This window comes from Anser anser (genome assembly GCF_964211835.1).
Source record: "Anser anser genome assembly, chromosome: 2".
NCBI classification, from domain to species: Eukaryota; Metazoa; Chordata; class Aves; order Anseriformes; family Anatidae; genus Anser; species Anser anser.
Window position 1 is genome coordinate 76,374,104 of NC_139721.1, and position 15,192 is coordinate 76,389,295.

At 36.8% G+C, this 15,192-nt stretch overlaps 1 protein-coding gene across 10 annotated transcripts in view; it reads right to left on the bottom strand.

Moving 5' to 3' along the window:
• CTNND2 (catenin delta 2) overlaps positions 1-15,192 on the bottom strand; it is a 644,756-nt gene that overhangs the window by 116,655 nt on the left and 512,909 nt on the right. For all 10 annotated transcript variants that reach the window (XM_083825789.1, XM_083825793.1, XM_083825790.1 and 7 more), the window contains one exon: positions 12,695-12,878. In XM_083825789.1, the coding sequence (XP_083681915.1) occupies positions 12,695-12,878 (184 nt within the window). The remainder of the gene's footprint in view (positions 1-12,694; positions 12,879-15,192) is intronic.

A 15,192-nucleotide genomic window follows, 5' to 3' on the forward strand; every position in this document is an offset into this window, starting at 1 on the left:
TTGACTAATACCACCACATCCCTTTCCACTGGGCAGCTTTCCACCCACTCTTCCTCTAGACTGTAGCACTGCATGGAGTTGTTGTGCCCCAAGTGCAGGACTCAGCACTTACCTTTGTTGAACCTCATACAGTTGGCCTTGGCCCATCAGTACAGCCTATCCAGATCCCTCTGCAGAGCCCTCCTGCCCTTGAGCAGATCAACACTCGTGCCCAACTTGGTGTTTTCTGCAAACTTATGAGGGTGCACTCGATCCCCTTGTCCAGATCATTGACAAAGATATTGAAGAGAACTGGCCCCAGTACTGAGCCCTAGGGGACACCACTTGTGACTGGTCTCCAGGTGGATTTAACTTCATTCGCAACAACTCTTTGGGTCCGGCCACCCAGCCCTTTCTTTTTCCAACGAAGTTTATGCCTGTCCAAGCCATGCACAGTTAGTTTCTTCAGAAGAATGCTGTGGGAAATGGTGTCAAAAACATTACTGAAGTCTAAGCAGGCAACATCCACAGCCCTTCCCTCATCCACTAAATGTCACCTTATCACAGAAGGAGATGAGGCTAGTCAAGCAGGACCTGCCTTTCATAAATCCGTGTTGACTGGGCCTGATCACTTGGTTGCCCTGTACATTCTGAGTGACGGCACTCAAGATGATCTTCTCCATCATCTTCCCTGGCACCCAAGGTCAGACTGACAGGCCTGTAGTTCCCTGGGTCCTTCTTCCAGCCCTTCCTGTAGATGGGCATCCCATTTGCTAGCTACCAGTCAACTTGGACCTCCCCTGATAGCCAGGACTGCTGAAAAATGATGGAAAGTGGCTTGGTGAGCCCCTCCATCTCTTTATTAGCAATTAATGATAATATATATGGATTTGATTTTGAGCAACTGGATCTAGTGAAAGGTGTCTCTTCACATAGCATGGTGATCTTTATGGTCCCTTACAACCTGAACCATTCTATGATTCTGTGATTCTACCTTCATTCCGTGTAACAATAATATCAAAGTCTTTAACGTACCGATAGGTTCGGAGAAGCAAATGTTAAAAAAAGCTGCTTATTTGGAAAAGGTCATCTGTGTATAAATAAATGTGACACACTGGAGTAGGATGCCTCTATACAATCAGCACTAAATTCAGGTATCTAGTTAAGCAACCAACCTAAAACAAGCCAGAAATTGCTTTTATAATCAAAGGAAGGTGATTGATTTCCCTTAAGTCCTCCCAGATGGAAATGTTGCCTACTTAACCTTCAGCTTTTCAGGTTTCTTAATCAAATCTAAAATAAAAAAACAACTCACTAACCCCCCCTCCCCCTCCAAAAAAACACAACCAAAGAACAACAACAACTATACAAAAACAAAAACAACAAAAAAAACACCATTCTGGGGAATATGAGCTTCTTTCAGTGCCTGAAGACTCTTTTAGTCCACTTTGTCTACAACGTAATTGAAGGGTATTTCCCTAACCACAATTTCCAGTCCTCTCAAAAGTAAAGTCTAAACAAATTAAAAAAAATCATACATGTCAAACCTTTAAAAACAAGTAAAACAAACAAAAAAATCGTTCCTGTAAATCTTGTAAAATTTCAGTTTGGAAAATATATCCTTCATGTGAATTTCCCTTTCCAGCATGGGCTATCCCAGTGGCAGCCACGCTCCAATTTCTTTTACTGGTGGATCCTTTACCTTTGTGTGGATTAGTTACTGTCCTTGGTAACCTCTGTAGCCTACTGGCACAAAAGTCTGACATGATTGTGTCAGGGAGTGGGATAAGAAAGTCTCCATTGCTTTTGTCTAGCATAGAAGACATCACCTTAGTTACATCACTGACCTTAGCGCAAAGTTAATAAAGCTGGGTCTTCCTTCTTAAATTTGTCCCAGGAGCTGAACATTCTCCTGTGCATAGCAAATATTTGTACAACCTCATAAATGTTTGTTTCTGCTTGGTCCTGCTGTAGGTGAAGGTAAGCAGAAGCATTAGTCTCTGCTGTGCCCTCTTCATCACAGAAGCTATAAGAAGAACGCTCAATCACACTCACCCAGTTTGTTAACTAAATATGAGATCTCTCTTGTTTCTGTGGGGTTACAAAACAGAAATAATATTTCTGAGATCACAAGCTGTGTCTGCAGCCAGGCAGACTTAGATCTACCCATTGACTGCAAACACTCACATGAGCAGTCCAGAATGCATCCAGGTTGTGAGCACAAGCCCCTGTACAACTATAACATGAGTTACACCAAAAATACATACAACATTGCATATTTTCTCATATTTGTATACAGTAGAAGACACTCCTACTTAGTGTGAAGCCTGACAATGAATGATAGTAGGTATAAATCAAAATCAATCAAGCTGACTGGTCCACTGAATAATTAGGTCAATATAAATTAATTCTGTAAAATGAACCTAGGGAATTAAATGAATAGTTTGATTTTTTCTTTAATTTTCTTTTTTATTATGTATTTTTACTTTGTTAGTGGATTGAAAAAAATCCTATATTTGTGTATGCACTATACTCACAACATGCCCTTTCATGGCTATCTCTCTGGAAACACTTTTCAATTATAGCACTTTTGTGCATAGTAAATCAGACATAAAGATGGATGACTGACAGCAGGGGAAGAGGAGAAGGTATTTCACAACACTACTGTCCTTCAAGAGAAAACGCTGAAACTGTAACCAACTAACTATAATAAATGAGTACCTGACAAAAAGAAATGAGCTGTGAAAGTAAAAAAGCTACCCTAGGATGAATACTTCAGAACTACTTTGTCACAGTAATCCTCTGTAGGTAGTGTGCAATCCTAGCTAAAAATACTATCCAACAGATACTAAATATTTTTATATAGTGCATGCAGATTTAGTTAAATTACAGGATAATAATTATAATTAAAAATAAAATAAAATGCTTGCATTCTTTCCAAAAGAAAGTTTCTTAACAGTAATATAGAACTTGAAAACACAATATGAAACTAATTTAGGGAATGCAAATGGAAAAAAATTAAAAAAAAAATCTCAAACCTTTACGATCTTTGTTTAACTCCTTTTTAAAGAGCTAAGTCTTCCACTCTGCCTGCCACATTACGCTGAATCTTATCACAGACTTTGCTGAAAAAAGACATGATAAAACTTTTGTCCCATTCTGTTGTTGCACTGGGACCAAGGCTCTTTCTAAGCCAAGCAGTGTCTGCAAGGCTTTGGGCTTATCAGTGAGCTGTAGCTGGAACCAGCATCACCTTGCAGCTTGCCCTGACTATGAACCCTATTACTTCACATGCGTGGTAGTTTTTAGCATGGCCAGAGAAATGTTCAAATTTGATACAATTGATGAAGCTGAACTAGTGACAGGCATCAAACGCTTTTTACTTTGATCTTTATGAAAGTCTCAATTCACTCCAAATTAATTGTCCCTTTTGCAAATCCTCTCAGAAAGTGGGAAATTGCAAGTAATGGACTTCATCTTTCTTTGTCAAAGTGTTCTTATTAGATTGTCCTCTCTACTCAAGGGAAAAATCTTACCAAGAGCTAAAACTCTTACATGCAGATGTAGGAGTGACAATAAGAATACAAGCTCAATGCTCACCAGGCGAAGTTTTGCAAAAGATGACATCCAGAAATAGTCTTCTGCTTTTCAGTCTTCAGCTCAGACATCATGAGTGGACTGTATGCTAAGCAGGCTTGGCAGTCTATTTCATCACACTCCCAAGAGCTCTTTTTTTTTATATTTATTTTCTATTTACTTACTTCATCATGAGGTTTTGTGGGAAAATATTTCCAGAACACATAACAGCAACAAAGTTTACAAGTGTGGCTGGTGGAGACTGCAGGTCTTAGGGCTTTAGTACTAAGGATATTACCGTGACATATTTCTCATGAGCTCTCAGCAGCTCACCAACTAGCAGAAATTTGGAATGCCATGAAAGCCTTCTTGCAGCAAAAGACTTGAGCACTGGCTCAACTTGAGCTGCTGGCATTAATTACTCTGGTGCTTGAAGTGAGACAGTTCACATGCTCAATACTTTCTGAAACAGTGTGATAAAATGTTTACTTTGCGATGCTGGCTGGCTTATCCAGAAGGATGAAGCAAGCTCAGCACACTTCAAAAAGATATCTCTACTGAAAATCCTCAGACTGACCAAAGAGACCAGATGATCTTCTCAATCCTAAGGGAAGTTTGCTCATATTTGAAGCAGTCTTTCATACGATAATGAGGGAAGGCTGCAAAATATGCCCTTCCTTTCCTTCACTATGCAGAGCCACACGTTTTCACGTCCTCTAATACTGCAAGAGGAGAAAGGCTAGTTAATAAAGAAATCAAATGATGAGGGACAAAGAACCTCAACCCTCTTTTTGAGCAGGCATATAAACTCAGGATGCTTGTGTTTCTCATTTTCCTTGGGTAAATGAAACATCATCCTCTACAATCAGTCATCATGACCACAAGTGGTGCTAGAGAATTGTCACAATCAGTTTTTCTGTCCTGCTGAGACAAATAGTATTTTCTACAGGGCCAGCCAGACCAAATCAGCTTTACAAAGTAACCATTCAAAAAGGACTATCTGCAATTTTGTGTTGTAAGCCAAGCAACAAGTGAGGTACATGGTGGCTCCAGCAGACACCAGAGGCCTGCTGACCCTCCTGCTGCCTTGTGATTCTCTCTTAACCAAATTGTTTCTGGGCAACCCGCCAAGACAGTTGAGGCACAGCTCTGTCTGTTCAGCATCCCATGTAGTGACTGCCCGGAGACATGTTCTACAAGACGGGCAGAACCACTCTGGCTTGGAGACTCTTCGTGAAAAGAAAATGGCTGGGTCACTGTAACACTCAGCTGTGCAGCTGGCTGTGGAGGAGAGGAGGAGCCCCCTTACAGTCAGCTGGACTTGGATTCAGCTCCAATTCAGTCATCGGGCCACCAAAATTCAGATCATAACTTATTATGGGTTCCTGAAAACTTAACTGCCAAGCTTAACACTCACTACTACACAAATAAAAACTGTTCTGAAACGGAAAACAAACGAACAAACAACACACAAAACCCCCCACCCCACAGTACAATCTAATCCTTTTCACAAAGCAAACAACTTCACTTTCTTCTGAACATTGACATCTTCACTGGTTAAGACTGTGACAGAATGAAATGTAAATTAACACTACCTAACCAGGCAAATGTGAGCAGACGTGTAATTTTCACATTAGACTTCAGTGAACAGCAGGCATTCAGCCTGAAGTGAATTAAAACGATCAAAAACTGGGGAAATAGTCAGTCATTCAAAACATACTTGAGATATTCAAGATATCCCTAATCCAAGGCTAGGGCACATCATAAGCCATTTAGCATAAGAAGAAGCTGTCAATAGTTTTGTCATCATCATTGAATTTAAGAATATCGTAAAATGAAAGCAAAGGTACTGAGGCATATTCATTCTTTTGAGATGTGCGTGTAAAATTTCCAGCAAGTGAATTACAGGAAGAACACACTCCTGTCATAGGAACATGTAAATACTTATAACCGTATTACACCTAGTGTTTTTTTTTCCCTAAAAAAACCTCACATCATGAGTATTGAAGAAAATAAAAGATCTCAGTTGAAGAATAGGAACTAAATTTCAGTTATGTACTAAATTATCAGACTTTGACAAATATGTCCAATATTTTTAATTTGTATACAAACATGAAGTCCCATTGAAATGTATATGAGTTTCCTTGTTTGCTCAGGAATTACTTAATACTTACAAGATGGAGGTTCACCATAACCTTTTTCTGTCTTGGTGTAAAATCAATACATTGGGAGTTCCTTCTGCATTTGAAGGCAGATTTAGGCAGAGTAGTCCAGGTTCTCTTACCAGATAAAATGATGGAGGAAGAAGGCACCCAGCCAAAGGCTGTTACGTGTTTCTAAGCATAGCAGAGCAAAAAGTGTCTCAAAAAAAGTATGATGTGCTATTTTTCAGACCAAAGAAGAATACAAAAGGTACTCAACAACAGTTTAAAAATAAAATTTCTGGTTGAGATTTTGATAAAATTTGAGCCCAGAATGAACTTCCAGATGTACAAGGAACTTGTAACATCAGTTTCATAGGCTGAAGCAAAGCTTTTACCAGAAATGCTGAAACAGCATTGAACTTCAGAGTGCTATTTGAATACCAGTGCTATAATTAATACAGTATGACCTTGTGTAAACCTTATAAGTTTGTTCATGAATATGTAGAATGCAAGTAACTGCACCATTATGAAAAAGAGGGGTGCTTAAGGATCTGACACAGCTACACATTTAACACATTTAATTCTGTTCATAATTTTCCCTTGAGTATTTTTCTGAATAAAAATATTATAGCAGTAATCAGAGGACACTGATCTATTCAAACTAAAATCTTCTTCTGCCCCAAATTACAACATTAGATTTTTATTTCAGCTACATTTCTGAGTCATCACAGATTTCAGTAAGGCATAATCTCTCTCATACCCTGCATAAATTGCCTCCTAAAATTTGTGTGTAAGTGGGACGCACCGTCATTGTAGCCTCTCCAATTGGTTTGTGACTTTTTCCTAGATTGGGCCTTTTACCTTCTTGAAAAGGTGAAACATCATCCACATTAGAATGACCACATTAGATTGACTCTTTATTCATTTCCTGTGACTTTTCCAGTTTTGGTTTGTGCTTTCAAGGTGAGGAACATGGCAGTCAACGTTTATACATAAGTTAGTGAAAGTTTTAGGCCTTTTGAAAAATACATTTTGTGTATTTCATGCCCATGAAAGCAGCTTGTCTGCAAGTTTTGCATTGAGGTGCCTGAAATTAGACATTTAAATTCATACTTAAATATCAACAACATCAAAACTGCAAATGAATTTCAGAGTTGATGAGTCAGTGGTAGTCTAGAAATACTCAAACCGTCTAAAAAGCAGGCTTTTATTGAGAGCCTATTCACTGATTAAAATGCCTGCCACTAGGTAAGTCTAACTTACCTAGTGGCAGGCTAGAGAGCTTGCTCCTTTCTATCTTGTTTTAAAGGCAAGAAAAAGAAGTTCAGTTCATTTTCCCTGCAGTGAACTATGTTCCACTATGATACTTTGGAAAGTATTATCGAGCTTATTAAAGACAGTTTTTCAAAATTCACTGTGTATAAGTAATACAGAACCTCCAAGCTAATAAATTTAAAAGTAAGCAATATAGTCATTATTTTAACTTCTATTTTAGTATATAAATATGCTATTGAGCTTTACGCTGGAAAGAAGAATGTAGAAGTCATGATCAAGGTACCTTCATTTATATTAAATGTATTTATTGAATTGGAAATTATCTGGTCGCTATTTATACAATATATAACAGGAATTCTTGGTCTCTTCAAAATAACAGAGAGTTGACATTAATCCTTCAGTTCCTCCACAGTCTGTTGTTAGCCTGAGTTTTGTCCGCTATAACCTAACCCTGGATTCTGACAGGCTTCTTATAGAGCATGGACTTTCTGTTACTTGATGCCAAGACTGCAAGGTCAGCTTGAGAAGAGCTCCTAGACTCTAGAAAAAGTAATGGGAGATGCTGGACGGGTTGGCAAGTCCAACATCTCTACACTCATGACAGCATACAACGAGGAAAAACACTGCACGCCGTTGATAGGAGGAGAACCAAAAAGAAAAAAAAAATCAGCAGCAAAGGTCCTAGTCCTAGTACTAGAAGCTAGCTCCATTATATGCATCTGAAGATACTCAGACTTTGCACTGGTCAGTAAAGACAGATACACATTTTACCTTCAACAATCAGTCCTTTTACATATATATATATATACACACATATATACATATGTGCATACAACTATATCAGTTTAGTATCCTAAGAAGTTTCATATATACATATAAAAGGTTTCTTTATATATATATATATCTAAGAACATATGGTAAATACTACTGTCCATGCTATTTATTTTATGCCGCTCCCACATTTTCCTTCGTCAGTATGCAGCAGAATGTTGTTTTCAAAAGAGATTGTAGAAGTTTCTAATAATATGAATCAAGAGTCTCTGGATGCTTAGAAAAGAACCAGAGGAGAAATAAGGCTGTGGGATAAATGCAATGGCTGTAAATGTCTGGGAAACAAATCGTTTGTCTGCAAAACAGATAAAAAGAGTTGCTTTCGGGCTTCACAGTTAACACAAATTGTTGTAAAAAGGTAATTTGTTCCTTCTAAAAGTTGACCTGTCTAGAAAATACTAAGCCTGTTACATTAAATTCATATTTTAAAAGCGGTTTGTCCCTTTGCTTTTCTACTCTGAGAACTTGCTACATATTTTTTTTTTCATTTGAAAGAAATAATTCTACATATTTTCTGAAAGATTTGACAAGTATGAAAATAAGAAGTAGTAAAATTTGAAAAGTATGGGGCTTTATGAAGAAAAACTACTGGAGTTATTCTCCTATAGAATTTCAAATTTACTAACATGGGGGGAGATATCTATTTTAATATATTGCTGATTTTCACAGTCACCCCTATATGTCACCAGTGTGCGATGAAAAATTAAATAGAACATGGAAGAAAGAAAAAGTCAGCATTTTATGATTTTGAATCTTGAAAAAGGTTTAGAATTTTAAAGCAATACTTTCTTAAAGCTCCTTAAAATCCTCAGATTACATTCTATTACCTTACATTCATCTCCAATTCATGAACAACAAAAAAAACACCACAAAACACCACACTATCTCCAGGTTCCAGATTGTACATCAGGATGAAGACTCTTGAAAAGATATTATCTGATGTTTTTTTCAGATGGTCTTTGCACAGGGATGTACTTCTGATAAGTAAACTTGACATGTCAGGTTAAAACAGTATTGTACAATGTGTCTCCTGTTGTTAGTAAATTTCAGATTAGGAATTATAAAACCTCCTATAAACAACTGGGACTCAAAATTCATTTTTCACTTGATTTTCTGTAGTAAGACTAAATGAATCAGAAACTACGAAACAAAGATATAGTATTTCACAAACACCACAAACACAAATAAACAAGTCATAGCTGAAACCTGAAAAGAAAAAAAGAAATCAGGCTTTCACAGAGCTTAATGAGGTAAGGTACTAGTATCTCAGTGGGGTGGTAAGTAAATTGGGTGATTACTCTAATACATGTCACATTGAGGCCTGGCAGTTTCTGAAAGATGAATATTAAGAATAAGTTCATAAGTGATAGGTATAAAACAGTATTTAGAGCTTTGAATTATCTAAAAAATTTCAAAATATTTGACTTATGTGAAATTAACTAGCACAATATTGTATTAAAGCTATTCTTTTATCAAATCATCAAAGTATGCAAGAGTGCAGTTTGTAAATAACCTCTTTCAGGAAAGAAGAAAATAACGGGAAAAAAAAAGGTCTGATTTTGCTGCTGTCTTTCATATGATTTCATACTGATTTCAGCTGGATCACTGTGTGACTGGAGTGTTCCTACATAGTGTTTTTTAAAATGTATTAAGAACTTGCTTAAAAATGATAACGAATAAGCAGGTAAGAGTACTAAAATTGTAGTTAATAAGCTACTTTGTAATTGAAAAAGCTAAGAATATCTCAACAAGAAACTGAGAAACGGGAAAATCAGTAGAAAGAACAACTCATCTAATATAGCAAAAAAAAAAACAACCCACAAACCAAAGACCTGTCTGCTTCTATATAGTAAGCACTGCAAACTGTTTATTGGCAATGCATATAGGAAGGTTTATATTATAGCACCTCTGAGACGTTATTTTAAGCTTTCAACAGTGAATGCCTCAGAAAATCAAATGTCCAGAAGATTAAACAAAACGAGTCCTGGCATATTTGGTAGCATTAAAACTTATAAAATACATCCTGATGTCTCTAAAATCTGTCAGCATTAGAGATTTAGGAACATTTGACAAATAGTTTGAAGATCATTCTCCTATGATATACTGAGCACCACCACTGAAAATCCTCGTGCAACTGCTATTAACCAACATCCCTTCACAGACCAGCTCAAACAAAAAGAGAAAAAGAAAATGGTGAAGGACAACCAAATGAGAGTCTTAGAACAAACTCTCACGTGGAAAAGGGCAAAGAACTTTACCACATACACACAACAATGTTTCAGCCAGCAACCCCATCACATCTTCTTGCCTTACATTATTTCCCCATCCAGTGATATCTTGAAATGGAAATCTGAAGCTTATATCCAGTCATCAGTGGAAAGTGTGAAAGCTTATTGGGGGTGGCATGTATTTAAGGAATGTTAATTATCATACTAGCAGCACAGAGTATGCACTACGCTCATCAGCTCTTGTAAAACACTGAGCTTTCTAATATTTTCTTTCTGACATTCAGCATTTCCTCCAGATAATGACCCCATTACCTTAGATGAATACAACACAAAAGTCTAGGCACCCCCTCAGAGGTCAGCTAATACTTTTGTCCCTTGCACAGCCTCAAATTTTACATTTTATTCAGACAGAAAGATTTTCAACAGCAACTGAGGAAAGGTAAACAAGAAAGTTCTTGCTAGTGTGAAGCAAAAGCAAATTCAACCGTCTCCAAATGTTCTGGCTTTGCCAAAGAGCATCCACACAGACTAAGTGGGATGAAATTATCTAAAGAAGATGGATGAAGGCCAAATAAATATCCGAAGCAGATACAGAGGGCAGAAAGATGCATCTAAGAAATAAGGAGGGTTTGAGATCAGAAAGATATTAAAAAGCCATAATATGGCCTGGTTTTAGAAGGAAAGAAGACCAGCCAGCTCAGGACAGGCATTTGAATTATTGCAGCTATCTGGGAAGGATTCAGGAGGTATAATATGCACAGTCTTTTGCAGGCAGATATGAGCTTATTTCGCACGAGATGACCAGAAGCCATTCTGCTATGACAGCATACCATCAAGCACTTGGTAGTAAGCCTTGCTGCAAAGCAGTGTAAATATACTGTGTCAGGCAACGTACCATTCTCGTGTGGCCACAAGTCCTCAGGCTGACCCAGAGTGCAGGCTACAGTAAGCTCACATCAGTTTGCAAATGGGCGTGCACATACACTCACAAAAAGAAAAGAAAGAAAGAAAGATAGATTTCAAGACCAATGTGCAATGAATCCAACAACTACCGGGTGGGAAGAACCGAGGTTTGCAGGAACAAGGATGGGAGAAGCAGTTAGGAAAAGTTAACAGGAAGACAGATCATGGTGTGGGGAGACCAACACTGAACATGCATGTTTAGGGAAGGGGCACAGTGAAGGCCCAAATTTATAAAGGACATTTCTTACAAAGGCAGCTCTTTAACTGAGACAGATTAAACATCAGAAGTGTGAGAAGTATTACATGGTACAAGTCCTTATGGAATGACTTCTGTCACAGTGATATGAGCAACTTTTTTTCTAGGGACTTGAATGTTTTGTATAGAATTATATTACCAATCTCTTTTCAAAACTCTTCAAAATTAATACAACTCAGATACAAATACCTAGCTACAAACACACAACCTGTTATAGCTGATATATGCATATACATACCTGTATTTAAGTCCAATACAAGTATATTTGCAATCAGTTATTACCTTCTGTATTTCATTCTCTTCTGATTACATATAAACAATCACTAATAATAAGTATTAGTTTTTCCCTTAAACTTTTCATATTTCAATTCTGAAAGGAAGATAGTTCATTTGATGAAAAGCACAAGGAGAAAAAGGTGCTTGCTATACATACATAATAAAACACTGCTATTTTATTTGCCTCCTAATCAAATAATGTATTTTGATTTACCTTTATCTGATGGATTTCTGATTTATATGCAACATACAACACATATTGTATCATTGATATATACTACTCACCTAACAAATTTCCTGTGATGTATGTAAAAATATTAACTAATTAATCTTCATAACATGTCTTTGAGATAGATTACAGAATCTCTACTATGCATGCAGAAAAAAAACACACAACACTTAGAGAACTTGCCTAATAAGTTAAAGCATATAAATGCACTAATATGGATTGGAATTCAGAAATTCCTACGAGTCAATCCTTTTGTAAGGCTTTGTCAGAACTTAAACTCTTCTTACTTATCCTATTTTCAATCTCACATCTACCGTGACTTTAAGGAATAGATAGGTCATGTTGCATATGTTTATGTAAGTGTAATTTGGTGTTGCATATACGCATTTGGTATATAAATATAAATACATACCATATTTTCTAAGGATCTATTTAGGTATGCTGGGTGCACAATGTTAAACTGGTTCGTCTCTTATTCCACTCCAACTTTCATCTTCACAGAGCAGAAAAAATGTACTTGATGCATTTATCGGAACTTTATCAATGGCATCGGGAACTTTTAAGGCATGTTACTTTTTTTAAGCATCTTCATTACTTTTTGTTTTAATTAAATTGGATGTAATAGTGACAACATACTGGCTTCACTTAAGCAACTGGGGGAATAGGAAAAATCTACAAAGAAAAAAACATCTGTAATATACAAACTTTGATGAGAAGATTGGTCAAAGCCATTAAGAAAAATGGCAAACTTGTAGAGATTGTTTTAGAATATCCTACAGCTTGTTTTCTAACTAATTTCAGACTTGAAGTTTACTGCACTGAAAGTCATCTTCGTTGCTGACAGACAAATTATTTATTTTACAGATGCCTAAGAATGAGAAATAATTCAAGATAAAGCAATATGATTCAGGCAAAGCAAATGTTTTGCTGTACTCACCTTAGGCACCCAGTGGCATTGCGCAGCACCTGTGATGAATGGAGTTGTATTTTATGATCATCCTGGAGCGGAGAATTTTCCCATCCAGAGTGAGGGATGATCACTGCATTGGTCAACACTGCAAGGGCATCCTGGATGATTGGCATTTTCAGTGCATCACAGGAGGATAGATTCCAGAGAACTCCTACAAAACAGCCAAATGACTAATAATTAACACTTTTTTTAAAAAAAGATTGAATAGTTTTAGATTCAAAAACAAATGCCAAAACCAAACCACATTATCGTTGCTCGTAACGAAGCTGCTCCTGTCAAGAGAAAAAAAAAATCTGCATCGTAAATGGGGCTGAATGATACCTGAACACTTTCACAATAGGAATACAGCCTTGAATACACAAATTGTCACAGAACCACTGGAAATTTCTCAGAGCTAGGCCTCAGCTCATTCTTACTTTCCTTCCCATGGAAACAGCAACCTGGCTTGACAGCTAGCCTTGAGGGGCAAAATTCAGTTTTGCCTGTATTGCTTTCAAGTCTTGAACCAACAAGGCAAAATATTATAATCACCACACATACATAATCACCAAGGTTGCAAATACGAACATTAAATTACACTATCAAAAAGCAAAGGGAGTGATGGTGGGCGGAAACTGCTAAAGACCTAAGAACGTGGGCTCAAACATTTATAAATATAAGCAGCAAGAACACTACTTGCTCCAGGCTTTCTTTAGCATTCTCTGTGTTGAAGGAGAGGTATAATTAACAGGAATCAACCTACTTTTTTTGGTTTCCCTTTAAAAGTAATTACTTCTACAGGAAGACTGTTTCAGTTATACAACTCCATGTTTTAATTATTTTATACAGAACTGTATATAAAGGCAGTTTTGCATTTTAATGTAAAAATTTTGCTTAGCATACCAGTAAAAGTCCAACTTAAAATCATCTGTATATAGTAAACAGACAGAAACTGACAGATTTTAGCTAGATACAAAAAAAAAACAGAAATGAGAATACTGCTCTTTTTTTTTTTCACTTGTTACTTTTTAAAGAGTCTTTGTTTGATTTCTGCTATGAATGCCTTTATGAAAAGTAATACAGTATTTAAAGGAATAAAAGCATTCAGAATGATATTGATATTCACTTATCTATAACCTGTTCTTGGTAAGCTTCATTGGCACATCTACTGTTCTTGAAATACCTAGTATTTTGCAGGGTTTATTCAGTATAAAAAACAATGCAGTTGTATTTTTTTTTTTTTTTTTTTTTACATTTATCTAGATAGGTGTAAATGGTATGCAAATCTTTCCCTTTCCAAGGTCTGATTTAATACTCATACAAGGCAGTGTGTTGCTTCTCTGCGAAGAAGTCCTGTTTCAGATCTGAAGCAGAGAAGAGTTCTTTGATGGTAACAAAATAGCACTTTGGGCTTCAAGAACTAGTCACAGACTGGAAAAGCAGAAAAAAATACAGAAGAATAAAAAATAAGAGCTCTTTCTAGCAAAACGTAATGTACTATCTGTTATTCACTAGGTTCTTACTAATTAAAAGTAAACTCACGTAAACTTCATCTTTATTCCCTTGTTCTCTACTTTAAATACACTTGATACTGCGCACAAGAGCTTTTGCTCAATAAACTTCCATAGGAACTGGCCAGCTCCAAATAAAAACCTACTCATTCCCTCAAGAGCCAGAAAATAGGGTCTGGTTTCACTAACTGGAAATAAAACCTTCACAGTAACAGAATGAAGGGATCACCAGACTAGATTCAGCTGTTCTGTGTTCTCCTAAATGATAATGACTTAAGGTAGAGTTAAACAAAACCGTGCTGCCTGGTAAGCCTGACAGTCTTTGAAGTTGTTGAACCTCACACACAGTTTAAAACTATAAGATAATCTTCCGTGCTATAGCAATGCCTTTTACCTAATTTTAAGGTGGTTTTTTTTTTTTTTTGATGCTACCAACTACATTAATGAATGAAACAATTTAATTCTGACAAGTTATATTTTATTTTCTCAGTTGGTGCACTCTGCTGCTTGCTGAGGTCGGCATTTTAAGTGCCTCCTTGTACCCTTCCTTAATTAAAGGATTTACAGTTATAAAGGGAACTGGGAGTTCATTTCCCATTACTTTTGCTCAGAAGGACCTGGAGTTAATTTATGTGGAGACAAAGAAGATAATCCCTTCCCTGGACTTTTCAAGAAGCAGGAAGAAAACACGAACATCTTTTACCTGAGGCACCTTCCAATGTGGACATATCTCTGGTCCGTATGACTGAACACATCTTTCAAGCCCCATATGCATTACATTCCCTTTTAAGACTACAGTAAGGAGTTAATCATAGAGATCATTTGTCACTTTGCTCTGAAAGCCCTGACTGAATTGGCTTTCCAAGCACAATAAGCAAATCTGAAATAGCACTCAAAGTGCCTTGACTGCCCCCTAAATATTTGTATGCTATCAGCTGCCCATAGGAGGAGAAGGGACTGAACTCGGAGTATCTA